Here is a 20233-nt window from a genome sequence, read left to right on the forward strand (position 1 = left end):
TCCAATTGTCAGCTGTGTGACTTTGGGCAAGTCACTTAACTTCTCTGAGCCTCAGTGACCTCATCTGTCAAATGGGGATGAAGACTGTGAGCCCCACCTGGGACAACCTGATCACCTTGTATCCCCCCCAGCGCTTAGAACGGTGCTTTGCGCATAGTAAGAGCTTAACAAATACCATCATCATCTTCATTATTATTACTAAGTGACTTGTCCAGTCACACAGTAGACAAGTGGCGGAGTCGGGATTAGAACCCACGTGAGGGAGGGGAAGGGGAAGGGGAAGGGGAAGGGGAAAGGGAGGGGGGAGGGGGAAGGGGAAAGGGAGGGGGAAGGGGAAAGGGGAAAGGGGAAAGGGGAAAGGGAGGGGGAAGGGGAAAGGGGAAAGGGGAAAGGGGAAAGGGAGGGGGGAAGGGGGGAAGGGGAAAGGGAGGGGGAAGGGGGAAAGGGAAAGGAAGGGGGGAAGGGGGGAAGGGGAAAGAGAGGGGGAAGGGGAAAGGGAGGGGGAAGGGGGAAGGGGAAAGAGAGGGGGAAGGGGGAAGGGGAAAGGGAGGGGGAAGGGGGAAGGGAGGGGGAAGGGGGAAGGGGAAAGGGAGGGGGAAGGGGGAAGGGGAAAGGGAGGGGGAAGGGGAAAGGGAGGGGGAAGGGGGAAGGGGAAAGAGAGGGGGAAGGGGGAAGGGGAAAGGGAGGGGGAAGGGGGAAGGGAGGGGGAAGGGGGAAGGGGAAAGGGAGGGGGAAGGGGGAAGGGGAAAGGGAGGGGGAAGGGGGAAGGGGAAAGGGAGGGGGAAGGGGAAAGGGAAAGGAAGGGGGAAGGGGGAAGGGGAAAGGAAAGGGAAGGGGAAAGGAAAGGGAAGGGGAAAGGGGAAGAGGAAGGGGGAGGGGGAAGGGGAAGGGGGAAGGGGAAGGGGGAAGGGGAAGGGGGAAGGGGGAAGGGGAAAGGGAAGGGGAAGGGGGAAGAGGAAAGGGAGGGGGGAGGGGGAAGGGGGAAGGGGAAATGGGAAGGGGGAAGAGGAAAGGGAGGGGGGAGGGGGAAGGGGGAAGGGGAAATGGAAAGGGGAAGGGGGAAAGGAAAGGGGAAGAGGAAAGGAAGGGGAAGGGAAGGGGAAAGGGAAAGGGGTGTGCCCCGTGCCCGGAACGTTTGTTGAGCGGGCGGTGTTTCGTGCGGGGCCGATAGGGAGCGGGGGACTGCTTCCTGCCGTTGGCCGCAGCCGGCGGCGGAAGGGCTTCGGAACGGCACAGGGGGCGGCGGAGCCGGAGGGAGGCGGCGGGAGCGGCGGGAGCCGGAGGGAGGCGGCGGGGGCGGAGGCCCGAAGGTCCGGCCGGGTCAGTGCGGGACACTGCCCACCGACCCTCCCCCTCCTCCTCCTCCCGCTCCTCCCCCGGAGCCCGCGGCCGGAGGGGGGCTCGGGGCCGGGAGGGGGGGGGGTCCGCACCGCCTCCCCGTCGCCCTGCCCGCCCTTCCCGCCCTCCCCGCCCTTCCCTTCCCGCTCCCGCCCCCCAGCCGCGTTTGTGCGTTCCGGGGTCTCCCTCCGCGGCCCCCGGGGCCCAGGGCCGGGCGATGCGCCGGGCCCTGGGGCAGCCTGGGTGGAGCCCTCACACCCCCGGGATCCTCCATCCCCCCGGGACCCTCCCCCCGCCGAGACCATCCTCCGGGACCCTCCATCCCCCCGGGATCCTACACCCCCCGGGACCCTCCATTCCCCCGGGACCCTCCACCCCCCGGGACCCTCCCCCACTCCGAGACCATCCCCCGGGACCTTCTATCCACCGGGACCCTCCACCCCCCGGGACCCTCCCTCACACCGAGACCAACCCCCGGGACCTTCCATCCCCCGGGATCCTCCATCCCCCCGGACCCTCCATCCCCCGGGCCCCTCCATCCCCCCAGGCCCCCCCTCCCCGGGCCCCTCCATCCCCCAGGCCCCCCCCTCCCCGGGATCCTCCATCCCCCCGGGCCCCGCCCCCCCAATCACCCTTCCTCCCCCGGGACCCTCCCCCCCCCCCCCGGGATCCTCCACCCCCTCCCCCGCCGGGCTCCTCCCTCCCTCCCTCCCGCCGGGCCCGAGCGAGGCTTTGCCGACGGGGCTGGCCGGGCCCTGGGCCCGGGAAATCCTTGGGCCTTGCTGGCCCCGACGGAGGGCACCGTCCCGACAGACAGCCGCTGGATGACAAACCCTGCAGGGCCTGCTCGGCCCCACGCTCCCAACCGCCCAGTACACTGCTCTCTGCGCAGACTAGGCGCCCAGCAAGTACCACTGATTGATGCCAAGTACCAACCTCCCCGCTCATTAACTTAGGGCCGAATACCCAGTCGTATCCCTAGTGAGCGCTCTCGTGGTATTAATTAATGATGACAACCATATTTATCAATCAATCAATCAATCAATCAATCAATCGTATTTATTGAGCGCTTCCTATGTGCAGAGCACTGTACTAAGCGCTTGGGAAGTACAAATTGGCATCCCATAGAGACAGTCCCTACCCAACAGTGGGCTCACAGTCTAAAAGGGGGAGACAGAGAACAGAACCAAACATACCAACAAAATAAAATAAGTATATAATAAGTATAAAATAAGTATATAAGTATAAAGGGGGATGTGATCGTTTTTGTAAGCCAATCTTCGCCTTAATAACCGTTTCTCACCTCCAGGATATTGAGATGCGTTTTGGGTTTCTGCTGGGGCTTGCCCCCTAAAGAATCAGCCTATCAGTCAGTGGCATTTATTGAGCATTTACCGAGTGCGGGTACACTTGGGAGAGTACAGTAGAGTAAGGAGACCCAATCGCTGCCCCCGAGGAGCTTACTAAGTACGGCGGTTACTGTTGGAAAAACTCTAGTTATTGAATTATAGAGACTGGGCAGTAGGGCTAAGAAAAAATACCTTAAAGGACCTTTCTTCCTTAGGGCTAGTAAATGAGTGATTTTGATACTGGAATGTCAAGCAGACAAGGAGAATGACTTTCATTAAGGTTGCTTGCCTTTCTGTCTTCCCAGGTTGGGGCTTGGAAGTTTGGCGTGAAGGGTTCCCTTCACGGTGCATGGACGGAAAGCCAATGCGTAGGTAGGCTCCTGTGTGGATATACTGTCATTTATGTTTTTATTTCGCATCCCGTGTTATTTGCCGGGACTAATACCATGTGTTTTAAGGTGGAACAGTGAGATTTTCGGCTATAAATGCCTTTTCTGAAAAACCGTTTCTCTAGGTTAAGAATGTGGTTAAAATAAATTTCCCCCGTCACTTTTTATAATCTTGGGCTGTGGTTTTGACAATGACTCTACCATTCTTTTAATTTTGCTAAACCACCGTTTGTTTTTAATGTGAACTGCTCTGAGTATCTCTGTGGTGTGAAATTAACTGCACACATTGCAGTGTAGAGGTAGATTTGTGGGGCAAATGTGGGAGGTTTTTTTCTTCTGCCCCTGCAACTCTTACTTCTGTTTGTCAATCGTTCTCCCGAACTGTGCTGCAGCTCCTTTATGTCTGATTTCATTTCTGGTTATGTCATTGATGTTCCTGAGTGCCGCTTTGTTCATTAAACCAAACAATTTGTAAAGGGAAAGCACTGCATTGCAGGGCAGGTGGTTCAAAATCCGAGCAAGGGATTACATGTGATAATTTAGCCCATAAAATAATAGAGCAGAGATTGCGGGGAGTGAGGGAAGGTGGCCCATCCCGGCTCCTCTCTCCCCATCCCTAAAACGATCCCTTTCCCTTTCTTTCTCTCCATATAAAAAACCTCCGGAATTCTAACAGGAGTGAGTTGGTGCGATATCCTCACCCCGTTTTCGCCCGTTTGCTGTCTCAAGCAAATGACCAGGTGAAAATTTGCACCTGCTCTACCGTTCATTTTAGCTCTGTTTCAACTGTCTGTGCTTAGTTCCCTAGGATGGGTCATTGCTCTCAGGCCATTTCAAAGAAAGAAACATTTTATGTAATGTATATTTTCTGTAGCCAGAACAGGAGGAGAATTCAAAAGAATGCACCCCTGTTTTCAGATCTATCATTCAGAGTTAAGCCAATAACCCTCTCGGTGTTTGTTTACCCTGAGGAGCCCTCACAATTGCTCTCACCTTTCATTTATCTTGTCTTCTGACATATATAGCACCATCCAGATTCACGGAGCAATGAAGTTAAGGAATGCTTCAGTTCCTACCTTGAGTGAAAAAGCTGCTGATCTTTTTTTAACCTCAGGTCACAGAAATGCTAGCCTTTCTGTAATTTCTAAAAATGGGGGATTATAACTTTTTCAGGAAGGGAATCAGTGGGCCTTTTTTTCATTTTTAGCATTTCCTAAAGAAGTACTTATTCATTCTTGATGGCTCCTAGTTTGATTTTTTTTTTTTGCAATACCAAGTATCAGTTCTGAGCTTCCAAACCCCCTCCCTCAGTGTTTCCTTAATCTACTTCTCCCTCCAATTCCAGATTTCAAATACAGTATACACTCAGTACTCATCCCTAAAACACTATGAACACATTATCAGAGGTACTGGAGTTCCATGTTGCTCTTACATTTCATAAAAGAGCGTAGCATGCTTTGCGGAAAACGTCATTAAAGGGGAAATTCTTTAAAGGAAATTCCTAATTTAGAAAAAAAAATCTGTTCGTAGTGTCGGCACTAATCGTGATGGCATTGATTAACTGCTTACTATGTGCCTAGCACTTTTCTAAGTTCTAGGGAAGATGGAAGATAATCAGATGGGACAGAATCTCTCTTGTACCCAGGGCTCACAATCTGAGTAATCACAGGGTCACGGACGGTGATTGGTGTTTTTTGAGGCGAGGCAGGTCAGTCAGAACTGAAGCTTTGGTGCCAGCAATTCCCCTAGTTTAATAATAATAATAATGATGGCATTTATTAAGCACTTACTATGTGCAAAGCACTGTTCTAAGCACTGGGGAGGTTACAAGGCGATCAGGTTGTCCCACGGGGGGCTCACAGGCTTCATCCCCATTTTACAGCTGAGGTAACTGAGGCCCAGAGAAGTGAAGTGACTTGCCCAAAGTCACACAGCTGACAATTGGTGGAGTCGGGACTCGAACCCATGACCTTTGACTCCAAAGCCCGTGCTCTTTCCACTGAGCCACGCTGCTTCTCTAGTTTGCCCTGAAAGGGAGGTAAGAAGGGATTTGTTGTGGCAGTAGCGGTCCATCACCTCCACCGTTGCTGCTTCAGAGCATGGACAGGAAAGCACTTAGTACAGTGCTCTGCACACAGTAAGTGCTCAATAAATACAATTGAATGAAAATTGGCAGCCCAGCACGGCCCTCCTGTCTGCCTGCTTGTGTGCCTGGACCCTGATTAAACTTTAGATAAGTGCTTGGGCTACTAGTTGAACCTGAGAAGCAGCATGGCTTGGGAGTCAGAAGTCTTGGGTTCTAATCCCGGCTCTTCCACTTGTCCGCTGTGTGACCTTGGGCAAGTCAGTTAACTTCTCTGTGCTTCAGTTACCTCATGTGTAAAATGGGGATGAAAACTGAGCCCCATGTGAGACAGCCTGAGGGACAGCAGCACTTGGGAGAGTACAGTTTAGCAGTGTATCTATCTTGTCTCTGAAATGGCCTCCCCTCCCTAATGAGTCAGAGTTCAAATCTCAGAAAATGGTGTAAGGTGGATCTCTTTGATCGCACTTATGAAAATGCATTTTTCATCATTTTTTAGATATATGCTAAAGTCTCTAGGTTTCATATGCATTCAAGGATGAGAGTCAAGTTCTGGTCTGAGATCTTACACCAAGGAGCTGCTGGTGGTATATTTACCCCCCAAAATACTTTATTTGAAGTATCTCATGGCAGAAGTCAATGTTGGGAGCAGCACGGTTAAGGGATGTGCATTTGTTCTGTGGAACTTCTGGCCAGCCTGAGTCTTTTACCTGCTCCCTCAGTGGCACTTCTGTTTATTATTATATTGTACTCTCCCAAATGCTTTGCACACAGTAAGCACTCAATAAATACGATTGAATGACTATGGCAGCCCCTTTTGCCATACCTGTCACCCAAAAGGGATGGGAAAGGATTCCCTGTGTTATTGAGATGAGGTGAACAGTGACATCTGTACTTTATTTCCACTATTTTAGAAATCATCTCACCTAGGCTCTACCTAAGGCTGGAGTCAGTCAATGTGATGATAAGGAAGAGAAAACAGAGAATGAGGTGATAGCAGGGGACGGGGCAGGGATGATGAGATGAGGGTAAGGGAGCCCCGATAAAGTTGTAAAGTCACATTGAATTAATAAACCACCTTTATCTCCCCAGGTCTTCAGTGCCCCCCCCCCCCCCCCCCCCCCCCCCCCCCCCCCCCCCACACACACAATATCTTCACATCTCCCAGTTTAAGAAACACAGTCATAGAGCATTTTGGGCTCGTTCTACGGTGCCAATTAATCATTCTCTTTGAATATTAGGGAGTTTTTTTAATCGTTAAAATGCATCCAGTCTCGCACCTTAATCAATAGATCTTTACACTAGCCATGCAAACTAGCATTTGTTCAATTCCAGGGTATTTATAATTGTGAGCAAGGGCAGATAAACAAATGAATTGTTCTTGAAGGACAAGGATGAACTCTATTGTGAGTTTCTGGGAACAGGAATTGTTATTCAGCTGCTTTCCCTCCCTTTGCCATAACTAACTGCTGGCAGTGGACCAGAAATCCTTCACTTGACTTGTTGAAGCCATCGCTGCCCCTGTAGCCCTGGCCTCTGGGTCAGTCTTGCCAGGATACCTTGAAGGGCAGAAGTGAACATTTTTACTTCTTCTCTGTGTATTTACCATGCTGCTGCAGTGGGATTCAAAGCTGGGAACCGCTCCCCACAGCTCCCCTGACTCCCTCTTCCCAGTGCCACTGCACTCGCTTTAAAAACAAACTGTACCACACACACACACCTTTTCAGGTTGAGGTAGAGGCAGGTTCTCCCAAAGATGAGTGTGCATCTCCTCAACTTGTCAATCAGTTACCCCTTCCTGGTTCCCTGAGGGGAATCGGAGCTTCTGGCCTGGTCTGCCCAGGGAGATCAGGCTCTGATTCTCCTCCTCCTCCTCCCTTTCATCCCTTCCCATTGCCTCCCCAGCCTCTGGCTAGTTTAGGTGTTCCCCAACCAGATTTCCTTTCTCCGCACATGATAGGAAAGAGCCCCTCCAGTGAACTTCGGAAGACACTTCCCCTGCGAAGTAAGTTCAGACCTTTGACTTAGGACAGGAAGAGATGGGGGAAGCGTGGGGCGGGGCGGACATAATTGCCTCCTCCCTTCCCCACCGGATGAGAGTCTTCCACCAGGGATGCCGGATGAACCCCGGTCTTGAGGCTTCAGGAACGAGAATCTGCCGAGAGGAATCGATTCTAGTACACACTCGCACGCTCGTGTCCCTGCAGCCTCGTTCCTGCCAGGGCCCAGAATGCAACAAGTGGGTAGAGGGGCAGGGGTGAAGCCCATTTCCCGAATCCCAGAGCAGAGAACTCGTCCACCGCCTTTCCCAGTGCACAGGATATTCGTTCCCCATTAGTCAGCCTGCGGAGTGCCCAACAGCCTCCGCAGTGCATAGGCTTTTCAAATATCCGAAGCCTCGTTTCTCCGTGTACATATTCAAGATATTTCCAACTCGCCTATACTTCCGGACTCTGTAGGACCTGTGACCTTTTTACAGCCCACTTCCCAAGTGTTGCAGTGATGCACAATGCACACCAAGCCACTCAGCGACTAGAGATATGGAAAGGTTTTGAGGGTTGGTTTTCTGGGTTTTTTTAATGGTATCTTTTAAGCTCTTACTGTGTGTCAAACACTGTTCTAAGCGCTGTGTCAGATACAAGCTGATTAGGACGGTCACGGTCCCTGTCCCGCAAGGGGCTCACAGTCTAAGTAGGAGGGAGGAAAAATCCCCATTTTACAGTTGAGGAAACTGAGGCACAGAAAAGTTAAGTGACTTGCACAAGGTCTCAGAACAAGCATTTTTTTCAGAGCTGGAATTGGAATCCAGGTCCTCTGCCTCCCAGCATGGCCTAGTGGAAAGAGCCCAGGCTTGGGAACCAGGGGTCCTGGGTTCTAATCCCAGCTCCGCCACTTATCAGCCGTGTAACCTTGGGCAAGTCACTTAACTTCTCTGTGCCTCAGTTACATCATCTGCAAAATGGGGATTAAGACTGTGTTCTACACGTGGGACCTTGTATCTACCCCAGCACTTAGAACAGGGCTTGGCACATAGTAAGTGCTTAACAAATACCATCATCATCTTTCCATTAGGCCATGCTACTTCTTTGGCTGTAAGAGACAGATTGACTACAGCACTTAAAAGGCTGAGGTTTCCGAATCTCACGGTGGGTTTATTATAAACTTGGTCCCATTAATGAAGGACTCTCTTTCCAAAGTGACTTTGCCTTCTTCACTTTCAGCAGTACCCGATTTGAGCCTCCGTCTACTCTCCCAGTCATCTTGTTCCCGTCATTTTCGGTCAGCAATGACAGAAAAATCCAAAGAACCTTTTCCCCTGAGTCTCCTATGTCCACAACTGCTCCTCCCTGCTTGGGTGCTTTTGTCTAAAGCATTCTGACAGAAACTGTGCTCTTTAGCAAACAGGCTTCATCTGACTGGCATAAAAGATTGGAAACCTGCTGGGGAGAAATATTGGTTTAGTAATTGGCGGTCTGAGGGTGCTTCGGGAATATGGTAGCAATATTATGGAGCAAAATGCAACAGCCTAAATTTTTAATTGAGGCTGCATATTGCAGCAGTATAACAGGTCGTCTTTTCTTGAGTGGCAGCAATGAATTGGAGCCGGGGGCCTTTCACCCTGGGTTACTGGCTTTTCTTGGATCTGCTGCACTCGTGACGGAAGTCACGACGTTGGGGCTTATTGACTGTAAGTGATGGGAGGACGATCTTTTCAAGGCCGCCAGCCAGGCGAGTGCTTAGAAAGGGGAAGCTCCAGTTATTAAAAGCAGAGACCAATGATGATGCCATGGTGAGGCTGGAAATTTAAAGAATGGATGCCAAAGAAGCTCTCTTGAGGGTGTTATCTGATGCATGTGGCACATAGAATATTTTAGAATAAAGGACATATTTTAACAGTGCCCTGCATTCAGAATACTGGGTACTTGTGTGTGGTAGGAGTTGATATGTAAACTATGGTTTTAGCACGTAATGTCACTGGTATTTAAATGGTGTTTTTCATGCGTCTGAATTTTTACCTTTTAAGAGCGATGAACGGGAGCACTGATAGCAATGTGATTAAAAGCCCAATTACTTGTTGTCTGTGTGGAAAGGAGAAATTATCCTTTAGTTCTTCCGCTTTGTTATTTTTCAACCTCTACATCGTCCGGTTCGTGCAGCGGCTATCCCTCACCGATGACAAGAACTACGTGCAATTTGAACTCTAGAGTTTAGCTGTCTTGGTGTTATTCATGGCGAGAGATGCTTTTGACTAAAATGGCTTTTGGTAGCCCGCTCTAGACACTGCTAAAATATAACAAAATCATTGGGCTGAGAGCAAGCGTGAAAAGGCGCAGTGCCAGATGGATTTTTTTTTTGTAAGAGAATTTTGCCGTCTTTGCAGGCTGAATAGATGATTATAGTTAAGATTGCAAGGATAGCAATAAACAAAATAAGGCATGTGTATGTATATACGAAGGGACCACTGTTCTTGCTTTACCATCTTGAGTAGTCTGTATAATAATTATAGGCAGAAGACCTGAGCTCCATTCCTGGCTCAGCGGACTCGGTTGGAGGCTTTCAGCAAGCCATTCATTCATTCATTCAATCCTATTTATTGAGCGTTTAATATGTGCAGAGCACTGTACTAAGCTCTGGGGAGAGTACAGTGCAACATTAAGCCATTGAACAGCTGGATTGTACAGTCTCTTCATTCATGTATACAGGCGACCACTCTTGGAAACATTTATGGGCTGTATTTATTTATTTTAATGTAGAGTGAAGGTGTGGGATGAATGTTTTTTTTTTTTTATTATTCTGTTCTCTTCCCTGAGCCATGAAGTAGGTAGGTAATGTAGGCCCACTCCAGTGACCCATTTGGGCTCTATGAATTCTCCCATTATTATCGTTGATGGCCCCCTTTTGATTAGATGAATATATTCCTGGTTTTTGGGCTTCTAAAAGAATGTTAGAAAAATTAGTGTAGTCTGTTGGAGACAATACAAAGGTGAGTCTCTTGTGTTTGAACTCCAAAGAAATTCTGGTTTTCTTTCCACTCACACACTTTTCTTTCTACCTTTAACAATGCAGTGGATTCAAAGATAGCCACTCCTTCAAGATGCATAATGCTTCATGACAGCCCAGTGTATTAATTTTTAATACTCAGTCAGTTGTATTTATTGAGCGCTTATGTGTACAGAGTACTGTACTAAATGTGTGGGAGAGTACAGTATAACAGACACAGTCCCTGCCTACAACAAACCTGTAGCCTAGATGGGGAGACCAACATTAATATATATATAAATATATTTTATATGTGTATATATATAACTAATATAAATAAACAATCTATCAACTAGGAGAGTTGCAATTAAATGTGGGACCGGTAAATGTTGTATACTTATTTGCAGAATATGGAGTGAAGATTCTCTAAGCTGTTGACCGGGTTTTCTTTTTAACCTAAACCCTGAGATGGATCTCGGTGGTTAGAATGCTCTCTGGCAAAACTCTCAATGATGATCTGTAGTTATCCCTGTGAATTTTTCTGTGTCACCATGGTGCCCAGGTGCTCAAAACTATTTCTCAAAGCACAGTGCGTTTCTCAAATTAGAGGCCATGGAGACCCAAACAGATGTTTGATGGCAGCGGCAAATTGCAGGCTAGAGAAACGAGGTGAGACAGGCAGCAGCCCCACCATCCCTTCCGCCTCCTGGGAAACTTCCTCGGGCTCAATCAATCACTGGTATTTATCGAGTGCTTCCTGGATGCAGAGCAGTGAACTACGCCCTTGGGAGAGTACAGTGATCAGTACTTTTTTTGCAGTCATAAGTGGATATTCTTTTTTTTTTTCTTTTTATTGGAGGGGTGATAGGTTGTGGGGGTTCTGAAGAGGGTCAAATGAAGAGAAAGGTAAGAGAATCCTGGCTTAGAACAAACATTTCTGGGAGGAGAAGGCCCTCTTTTCTCTTCTCTATTTCTCTGGGGTCATCTCAGCTTGCGTGTTAGGGATCAGCAAGGTTTAGGCCACTGTTAAGGATTATCTCAGACAAAGAATTAGATTTGTACTAAAATGGATTTTTTTTCTGACAAGGTCATTCAGACCATAAGACATTTGCTCAGAGTCTCTTCATTGTAAGAGTTCGGTGCTACTGATGAAGAAGTAATGTGTTTCTTTACCTTTGGTACTTTGTCAACTCCGGGTTGTGAATATTTCTCTGAGTAGCTTCCAAATTTTTTAACGTAACTCAGTTTCCCTCTGGGGAAGATTCTTTTATAATTAATGTGCTTTCCAGTGAGTCTCTGGACAATGGGACATCTCCCTTTGAACTCAGGAGACTGTATTAGCCACATTCTCCTGTCTTTGAGTGCTCTTCAATTGCACCATTTAAAATATCAGTCCAGTCAGATTGGCAGAACAATAGCTGTTATTTTTCTGAAGAGCAATGACTATAAATGTTTTGGTTAGGACAGATCAGATCGTAAGTGATATCTGTAGGGTATTGCTCTGCAGAAAGAAACCTAGAAAGTGATTATTTTACCGTAATAAATGGATTGACATCTTTTAGCCATTTCTTGGGATTTGCCTATAAACAATCCTTCTGAGATGGAGGCATTTTTTTCTCTTGTACGTGTGTGGGTGTACAGCTGCTTCACTCATTCAGTAGTATTTATTGAGCACGTACTGTGTTCAGAGCACTGTGCTAAGCACTTGGGAGAATACAGTATAACAATAAACAGACACACTCCCTGCCCACACTCCCTAATGAGCTGGTTCAAATAATGAATTTCTGTGAAATTGGGGAACAGTGGTCTTCGTGACGCTACAAATCAGGATTGAGCAAGGTTGGAATCAGCCCACCAGTCAAGCTATAATGGTTCCTTTCTGTGGCCCAGGGCTTCCTCTGGGGTACATAAAAAGGCCCCCCCCCAAAAACCCGTATTCCGTCTGGACTCACAACTGAGTTTAGAGAAGTATTCCTCATTAGACTGTAAGGCAAGTGGGTTTTGCTTCTGGTATACTCTCCGTAAGGTGCTCTGCACTCAGGAGTTCAATAAACACCGTCGATCGACGGGTCGATTGACGTAAATCAGTGAAGTGCCTGTTCTCATCCCTTTCCCCCCTTTCCCCCTTCATTCCGGTAGGTGTACCAGCACTCGACCAGGAGAGACTGGAATGGACGTAACAAGCCGCTGCACTCTCGGAGACCCCAACAAGTTGCCAGAAGGGGTTCCCCAACCCGCTCGCATGCCCTACGTCTCGGACAAGCACCCTCGACAAACTTTAGAAGTCATCAACCTCCTGCGGAAGCACCGGGAGCTGTGCGATGTGGTGTTGGTCGTAGGCGCCAAGAAGATCTATGCCCATCGAGTCATCCTGTCGGCCTGCAGCCCGTACTTTCGAGCCATGTTTACAGGGGAGCTGGCGGAGAGCCGCCAGACCGAAGTAGTGATCCGGGACATTGATGAAAGAGCCATGGAGCTGCTGATTGACTTTGCGTACACCTCGCAGATCACGGTGGAAGAGGGCAACGTCCAAACTCTTCTGCCCGCTGCTTGTCTCCTCCAGTTGGCAGAAATCCAGGAAGCCTGCTGTGAGTTCTTAAAGAGGCAACTAGACCCTTCCAACTGCCTGGGCATCCGGGCGTTCGCCGACACACACTCGTGCCGGGAATTGCTGAGAATTGCGGACAAGTTCACCCAGCACAACTTTCAGGAGGTGAGTTGCTTCAGGTGGCTGGAGGCCCTGCCCTATGAAGCCAAATCCATTTTCAGCAAGGAAAAAATCAGCGAGGGGCGGGGGAAAGGGCCCGCATCTTGCCAATCAGTGGATTTCAATCCAGGTCCACCCTCTACTCATTCTAGTTACCTCGGCGAAGAGGGCCAGAAGTTTTGATGAGAGCCATGGTTTACTGAGGAGGGAAGGTGGGAGAGCCGGCCCCTCTGGACAATGGATGTTGAAGAGCAGTAGCTTTAAAGAGAGGACTTGATTTCAGCTGCGGAGTTCACCGAGCAACCGCTTTAGGGAGAGCACGGGGGTGGCACAGCTTTTCGAATTTCCGACTCGTTTCCGCATAGCATCTCCCCTCATCCATAATGACTCACTGGGCCTCCCTTCACTGTAGTGCAAAACTGCAGAAATCCCACAGAAGCACTCCTTTCCACTGGTTTCCCACGTAGCCTCCCAGCCCAGCATTGCAAACCTAGTCCACCTCTGCACAGCGTAGATCAAATTAACGTTTTCCCTACGAAAACCAGTTCTCCTGCCTTTTAGTTCCGAAACAAAACTAGTTCTGCCCTCTGTGTTTTTGGACAGGTGCCCTTTGTTGTGGAAAGAGAGCCTCTTGTTTACTGTTATCCCAGTTACTTGTCCTCACACCAGTCTTCAGGGTTATAACCTTCTTAGGTGACGATATCTGACTCTAATTGGCAAATAGACGTCATGCTTATCAACTAAAGCTAGGAAACCAGTGTCAGGGGCAAGAGGGTAGGGCAAAGAAGACAAGAGAGGAAGAGAAAACAGCCCTCAAAAAATTGGCTTTAATTAATATGATTCCAGTGAATAAGATCCTAATCATGCTCAGCTTTGTTTAGAGAAATTTAAAACCTGAAATGCAGCAAAATGTCCCAAAACTAATTCTACTGCTATTCAATTCTCTCCTCTCCCAGAAGGACTTGCTTTGTTCATACTCTTGCAGTTTTGTGAAAATGCCTAAAGCCCGTCTCAGGAGCCAATTTTGGGATCTCCTCAGGTAGGCCAATCCTAAATGGCTTCCTTTCTTCTTCTCATCTAGTTGTCGGAGAGAAGGTTTCCAGCTCTTAAGTCAAGGAACCAACATTTTAAATCCAAAGCTACGTATATTTTTTTAAGGAGTGAAAATATCAAAGCATTGTCTTTTGATTAACGAGTGATCCGGTACAAATGTTCTATTAGCCAATTTCCTGGGATAGCAAAGAAATTCACCATTTTAATTTTCTCTGTTTCAGAAGTGTGTGGAATTATAGACACCCACGTGATCCATGATTTAATTACCTGGTCATTGAGCACCCATTGTGGTTAGAACACAGGATGGTGACCAGTTAAACAGCCTGGGTCTAAGAAATATTCATTTCCAGTAGTGTCTCTGACACCGTTCTCACCCCTGAGCCAAGGAGGAGTCAGAGATGGGCTAAATACTGCCCATGAGTCAAATATGGCACACTGAGTAGTTTAATCTGGCCGTCTGCTACTTCCTGTGGCCACTACTATTTTGTTTTATCCAGCTATATTTGCAGGGAGAAACCTAGGCCCCACCCAACTACCAAAGCCAGTTGCATGTGGGGCCTGCTGTCAGTATCCAGTCAGCCCAGCAGTTGAGGAAGTTGCCTCAAGTGGAAAAGGCTACACATCTGGTATTTTAAATTGTTTTACAGACACACACACATTCTCTCTCTCTGTCTCTCTCTCTGTCTCTGTGTCTCCCTCTCCCCCCGCCCCACCTCCAAGGTTCCCATAGCTTGGTTTCTTCTATTTATCATTAGGATTTTTTTGGGGGGGGCATGTTCTCATCCAGCCTTGTCAAAAGATGTACCCAGGATAAATGTCAAGGAGGGCAAACAGCACTTCCTTTAAGATGGTGGGCTGTTGGTGTGACTAACCAATGGCATATCTTATGTTCTCTGCGGTGTCTTTAGCTCTCACTGCAAATGACACACATCTTGTTGACTCAGTCCCATCTGGACTTGTGCGGTCCAGCAAAAAACGCGAATGCTAAATGTACTGATGAGTAAACCATTTCACGTCTTTTACAAGTCAGTGGCAACCTGACCTCTGATTAGCCCTCTATGCAGTCATTTAAGGATATTTGCATTTGCCCTTCCCCAGCCTGATTAGAATATTTTACCCTTTCTTCCTTCTGTTTTTTGCCTCTTACTGTCTGGATAATGATACTTTTAGATTATCTGAAAATATTTTGCTCTATTTCCAGCCATTCCTTTTTTTAACAGTCTCCTGACAGACATTTATCTTTATCCTCTGGAGGGGTGAAGGAGCAGGAATCTCTTCCAAGGATCTTTGGCACACTTTGGCACATTTTTCATGTTGCATTTGCCTACATATCCCAAAATCAAGAGTCACAGAGAAAACAAAATTGGGCTGGTGAGCATAAGAAGAGGATGATACTGATTTTTGAGGGCAAATATTAAAGATGAGGCCTTAGTGGAGTAGTCAATCGGTCATATTTATTGCACGCTTAATGTGTGCAGACCACTGAACTAAGCGCTTGGGAGAATTCCGTTTAACAATAAAACCAACACATTCCCTGCCCACAACAGCTGTTCATGTCAAGCAAATATCACAGCCTACCCACTGTCTTGTGTTTAAACCACCTCGTGATCCCGTTAAGTCGTTCTCTTATTATCGTGGCGGGTTCGTTTGTAACCGATCCCCTCAAGAGCTTTGCGGCTCTGTAATACTTATACATCAGTCAGTCAGTTGTATTTATTGAGCGCTTACTGGGTGCAGAGCACTATACTGAGCACTTGGGAGAGTACAATAAACTGAATCGGTAGACCGTGTTCCCTGCCCATACGAGGAGTTTACAATCTAGAGCATGCAGGCCACGTGACACATAGACACATTTTCCTTAACCACCCGGTTAGCAGAATCCATGAATAAAGCTAAATTTTCGGGGCCCTGACATTTCCTGAACCGGACGAGAACTTCCATTAAAACGGTCACAAGATCTGTAGGGTCCCACGTTCCTTAAAGTCAGGTGGCCCCTCAGTCAGCTCCACCGAGTATGTAATTGATCTTGTGGTCCCCTTGATTATGTTTCTGGCATCCTGAATATCTCCCGATGCATTTTAAAAGACACTTGTAATCAAATATTCAAACGATTGTGTTCCTGGGCGTCTGGGCTGAGCTCTCTGACTTTTTGATGAGGGTGAGAAGAAACCAGACCCAGGAGAGTGTCCGTCATTTGCAGGAGAAATTTTACCACGGAGAGTCCGAGCTCTTCCTTGTGGACTGCCCGGGGGAGAGATGGAAATTTCATCTTTTCATGTCCTGCGGGAAAGGGGCAGTAGCAGCTTAGGCAGCAGACCACTGCAGTGCGTCCGATCAGCAGCCCGAGGAGGGCAGGCATTGAGGGCTCCCAGTCCCCCAGCAGCGTGAGACAACTGCATTGTCGTCTCGCCTTCTGCCCCAGGTTGCTCCATGTCTTCAGCATGGGAGAAATGATGAACAGGTTTACAGTGTGTCACTAGCTTGTTTTTCTGAGCGGGTCAGTCCTCGGACGAGGGGGCTCTGGTGTCCTTCTCTGGGTGTTCACACTTGGTAACACAAGTATTTTGCTCTGACACGCCTTTTCTTTCTCTCTCTGTCTCTCTCTCTCTCCTTTTACTGTGTATATATTTAGACAGAGAAGTGGGATCAGCTCACCAGACTAGTCCCTTCATGTTCCTGCCACAAGGCAGTTCCCATTTAGCTGCAAATCCGTCTTTGCAAGATTTTCCCAGTTTTCTGTTTGCCACTGGTAATAGATTTCCAAAACTGTTATTCGGGTGGTTTTGTGTGTTTGTCTTTAATAAAGCTTTTTATTCGGTCAGTTTTTTTTTTCCCTTTGGAAAGTATTTGATGGCAAGAAATGCACATTTTTGTAATAGTTTTACTATTAATTGACTTATGTCTTTATTTTACTAAACAAAAGGCAAACTCTAATTCCTGCTCTTGAGCAGTTTGTTCTCTTCCTAGCCCCTTGGAGAATTTTTTTCTCTTTTACGCGCCACCGTCTGATGCTGGTTTGAACAGTATTCCAGCTTAGGACATGGAGTCTTAGGAACAAATAATGTTCTGAGTGTGCCAACATTTTTCTCTCATTTTTATTCACCTTTAAATAGGTGATGGAGAGCGAGGAGTTCATGCTGCTTCCAGCCAATCAGCTCATTGATATCATATCCAGCGATGAGCTGAATGTTCGCAGCGAAGAGCAAGTTTTCAATGCAGTGATGGCGTGGGTCAAATACAGTATTCAAGAGAGGCGACCTCAGCTACCCCAGGTAATAATAGCTGCCTGCTCGAGCAAACAGTTGCTTTTATAGCAGGTGGATTTTGAACTTGGCAGATGGAGAATAGAAAAGGAATTTAACTTCCTCCTTCCTGGCCTGAAGGGTCACTGGCCCTTTTCAGTGTCAGGCAAATGAGTGGGCTAGGGTGATTCTGGTTTGTGATGGCCAGTCAGTCGATAGTTTTTATTGAGCACTGTACTGAGGGCTTGGGAGAACACAGAAGCATTGTTAGGCATGATTCCTGACCCCGAGGAACGTACGATCTAGTCGGGGAGGCAGGCATTAAAATAAATTATAAGTAGTGGGAAGTAACAGAGTTTAAAGATATGTACATAAGTGAGGGGGGCGGGAGGGAGGGAGTGTCCCATTCATTCAATTGTATTTATTGAGCGCTTACTGTGTGCAGAGCACAGTACTAAGTGCTTGGGAAGTACAAGTTGAGAGTGCTTAGGGAATCTGGAAGTGCTGAAGTAGGTAGAGGAAATAGGGTGGGAATGTTTGAGGTTCATCAGGGAAGGCCTCCTGAAAGAGATGTGATTTCAAAAGGGCTTTGGAGCTGGAGAGAGCAGTGCTCTTCCGGCTTTGTCAAGAGGGAGGGTGTGAGCAAGAAGTCGATGGCAGAAAAGACGAAAAAAAGGCACAATGAGTAGATTGGCTTGAGAGGAATAAAATGTGCAATCTGGGTGTAATAGGAAAGGAGGGAGGGTAAGTAGTCGGGGGAGAGAGCTGATCGAAAGCCTTGAACCCAGGGAGTTTCTGTTGATGCAGAGAGAAATGGGCAACCACTGGAGGCTCTTGAGGAGTGGGGAGATGGTTGCAAAATGATATTTTAGAAAAGTGATCCAGGCAGCAGAGTGAAGTGTGGACTAGAGAGGGGGAAGAGTGGAGGCAGGGAGGCCAGTGAGGAGGCTGATGTCATAGTTGAGTCAAGGTATGACAAGTGCTTTGACCATTAGATTGGAAGTTTGGATAAAGAGGAAGGGATGGATTCTGGAGATGTTATAAAGAAAGAACCGGTAGGATTTGGGGACTAAATGTGAAAGAGAGAGAAGGAGTCGAGGGTAATAACAGTAATAATAATGGTATTTGTTAAGTGCTTACTATGTGTCAGGCACTGTATTAAGCGCTGGGGTGGATAGTGGATACAAGCAAATCGGCTTAGACACAGTCCCTGACCCGCATAGGGCTCACGGTCTTAATCCCCATTTTACAGATGAGGTAACTGAGTGACAGAGAAGTGGAGTGACTTGCCCAAGTCCACACAACAGACAAGTGGTGGAGCCAGGGTTAGAGCCCATGACCTTCTGACTCCCAAGTCTGTGCTCTGTCCACTACGCCATGCTGCTTCCCTTGGATAATGCCACGGCTGTCCACTTGAGAACAGATAGTATGGTGGCAGTGTCAACGCTGATGGTAAAGTGAGGAAGAGGAGAAGAGGATTTGGGAGGAAAAGTGAGGAGTTCAATTTTGGACACGTTGAGCTTGGGATGTCAGCGAGACATCCACGTAGAGACGTTCCGAAGGCAGGAGGAAATGTGTGATTGCCAAGAGAGCGGCCAGGAGCTAGTGAGGTAGATTTGCGAGTTATCCACAAAGAGGTGCTCGCTAAAGCTGTGAGAACTCATCCACTCCCTGAGGGAGTAGTGTAAATTGAGAATCGAAGGAGACCTGGAACTGAGCTTTGAGGGACACCCTCAGGTCTCCTGGAAAAGTTTGGAAAAATTAACAGATGCCAGAACTATGAAATTGGAAATGTTCCATTAATTTGAATTCCTCTTCATGCTAATGAGGAACCAAACAGCACTAGCCTCACCTTTTCCTAGCCAGAACTGGCTTCCTTTGAGCTGCCCATTTTGTCCCTGATCACCTTATTCCCACCTGTACCCTCCCCTCTACCTAGCTTCAAGTATAGCTAAGTTGAGCATAGAATGGTTGAGAACCTAAAGGGTTGTTTCTGTTGAGGGAATGTTACTGCTGTCCTTCCTCTGGACAGCATGGAAATCCTGTTGCCTTGGTTTTTGGTGCATGGATGTTGAAAAGGATTTCTCAGGTTGTTAATTTTTTTTAATCTAATAGCAAATCCTGCTGAAAGTTCCAGATGGCCGTTCATTCATTCATTCAGTCGTATTTATTGAGCACTTACTGTGTGCAGAGCACTGTACTAAGCACCTGGGAAGTACAAGTTGGCAACATATAGAGACGGTTCCTACCCAACAGTGGGCTCACAGTCTAGAAGGGGGAGACAGAGAACAAAATATATTAACAAAATAAAATAAATAGAATGAATATGTACAAATAACATAAATAAATAGAGTAATAAATACGTACAAACGTATATACATATATACAGGTGCTGTCGGGAGGGGAAGGAGGTAAGGCGAGGGGGAGGAGGGGGAGAGGAAGAAGGGGGCTCAGTCTGGGAAGGCCGTTCTGAAATGGCACAGGGCTCTGGAAGCAAAACGTTGCACTCAGTGAAAGAACTATGAATTCCTTGATCCTCCCACATCAATGGTTAAAATGGGTTAAATTTCATTTAACTTTATCTAAACCGTCCCCCTTTGTGTAGTTTTCTTGTGTGGCCATTTTAATTTGATCTTGAAATGGCTGGAAGAAAAGCTTCTGAAAAGGAAGGTCCTGGGACTGGCCCTCTGTTGAATCACCCCTTGTGAATTAGAGGATTGATCCAAGTGATAAAATCCAATAATGGTGTGGGTTTTTTTTTCTTTTTTTGCCTCCTAGGTGCTGCAGCATGTTCGTCTGCCTTTACTTAGCCCCAAGTTCCTGGTGGGGACAGTAGGCTCTGACCCTCTCATTAAAAGTGATGAAGAATGCAGGTGAGTGGGTCCCTGGAGGGCAGAAACAAATTGTTCCCATTTCCCCCTAATTTCAGTATCTGTTGCCTCAGTAGTTTATTACTTGTGTCTGTGCTGAACCCCGGGCAGTTTTTAACAGGCGTCTCTTCTGGGGCAGGATTAAGAAAGGAGACAGATGAAGAAAGGATTGGATTCTTAATATCCCATTTCATTTGTTGTTTTTCTCTGGATAATGCTTAT

The 20233-nt window shown here is 47.5% G+C and overlaps 1 protein-coding gene across 2 annotated transcripts in view; it reads left to right on the forward strand.

The window, feature by feature from the left end:
• Positions 1-1301: 1301 nt before the first annotated feature.
• Positions 1302-20233, forward strand: part of KLHL20 (kelch like family member 20) — a 30973-nt gene continuing 12041 nt past the window's right edge. The window contains exons 1-5 of one of the 2 annotated variants that reach the window (XM_038758042.1): positions 1302-1320; positions 2993-3059; positions 12279-12852; positions 17013-17171; positions 19920-20014. In XM_038758042.1, coding sequence (XP_038613970.1) covers positions 3037-3059; positions 12279-12852; positions 17013-17171; positions 19920-20014 — 851 coding nt within the window. In that variant the 5' untranslated portion in view covers positions 1302-1320; positions 2993-3036. Of the gene's footprint in view, positions 1321-2299; positions 2320-2992; positions 3060-12278; positions 12853-17012; positions 17172-19919; positions 20015-20233 lie in introns of those variants that run through there. The other variant, XM_038758043.1, reaches the window with a different exon arrangement.

Source organism: Tachyglossus aculeatus, chromosome 16, assembly GCF_015852505.1.
Source record: "Tachyglossus aculeatus isolate mTacAcu1 chromosome 16, mTacAcu1.pri, whole genome shotgun sequence".
NCBI classification, from domain to species: domain Eukaryota; kingdom Metazoa; phylum Chordata; class Mammalia; order Monotremata; family Tachyglossidae; genus Tachyglossus; species Tachyglossus aculeatus.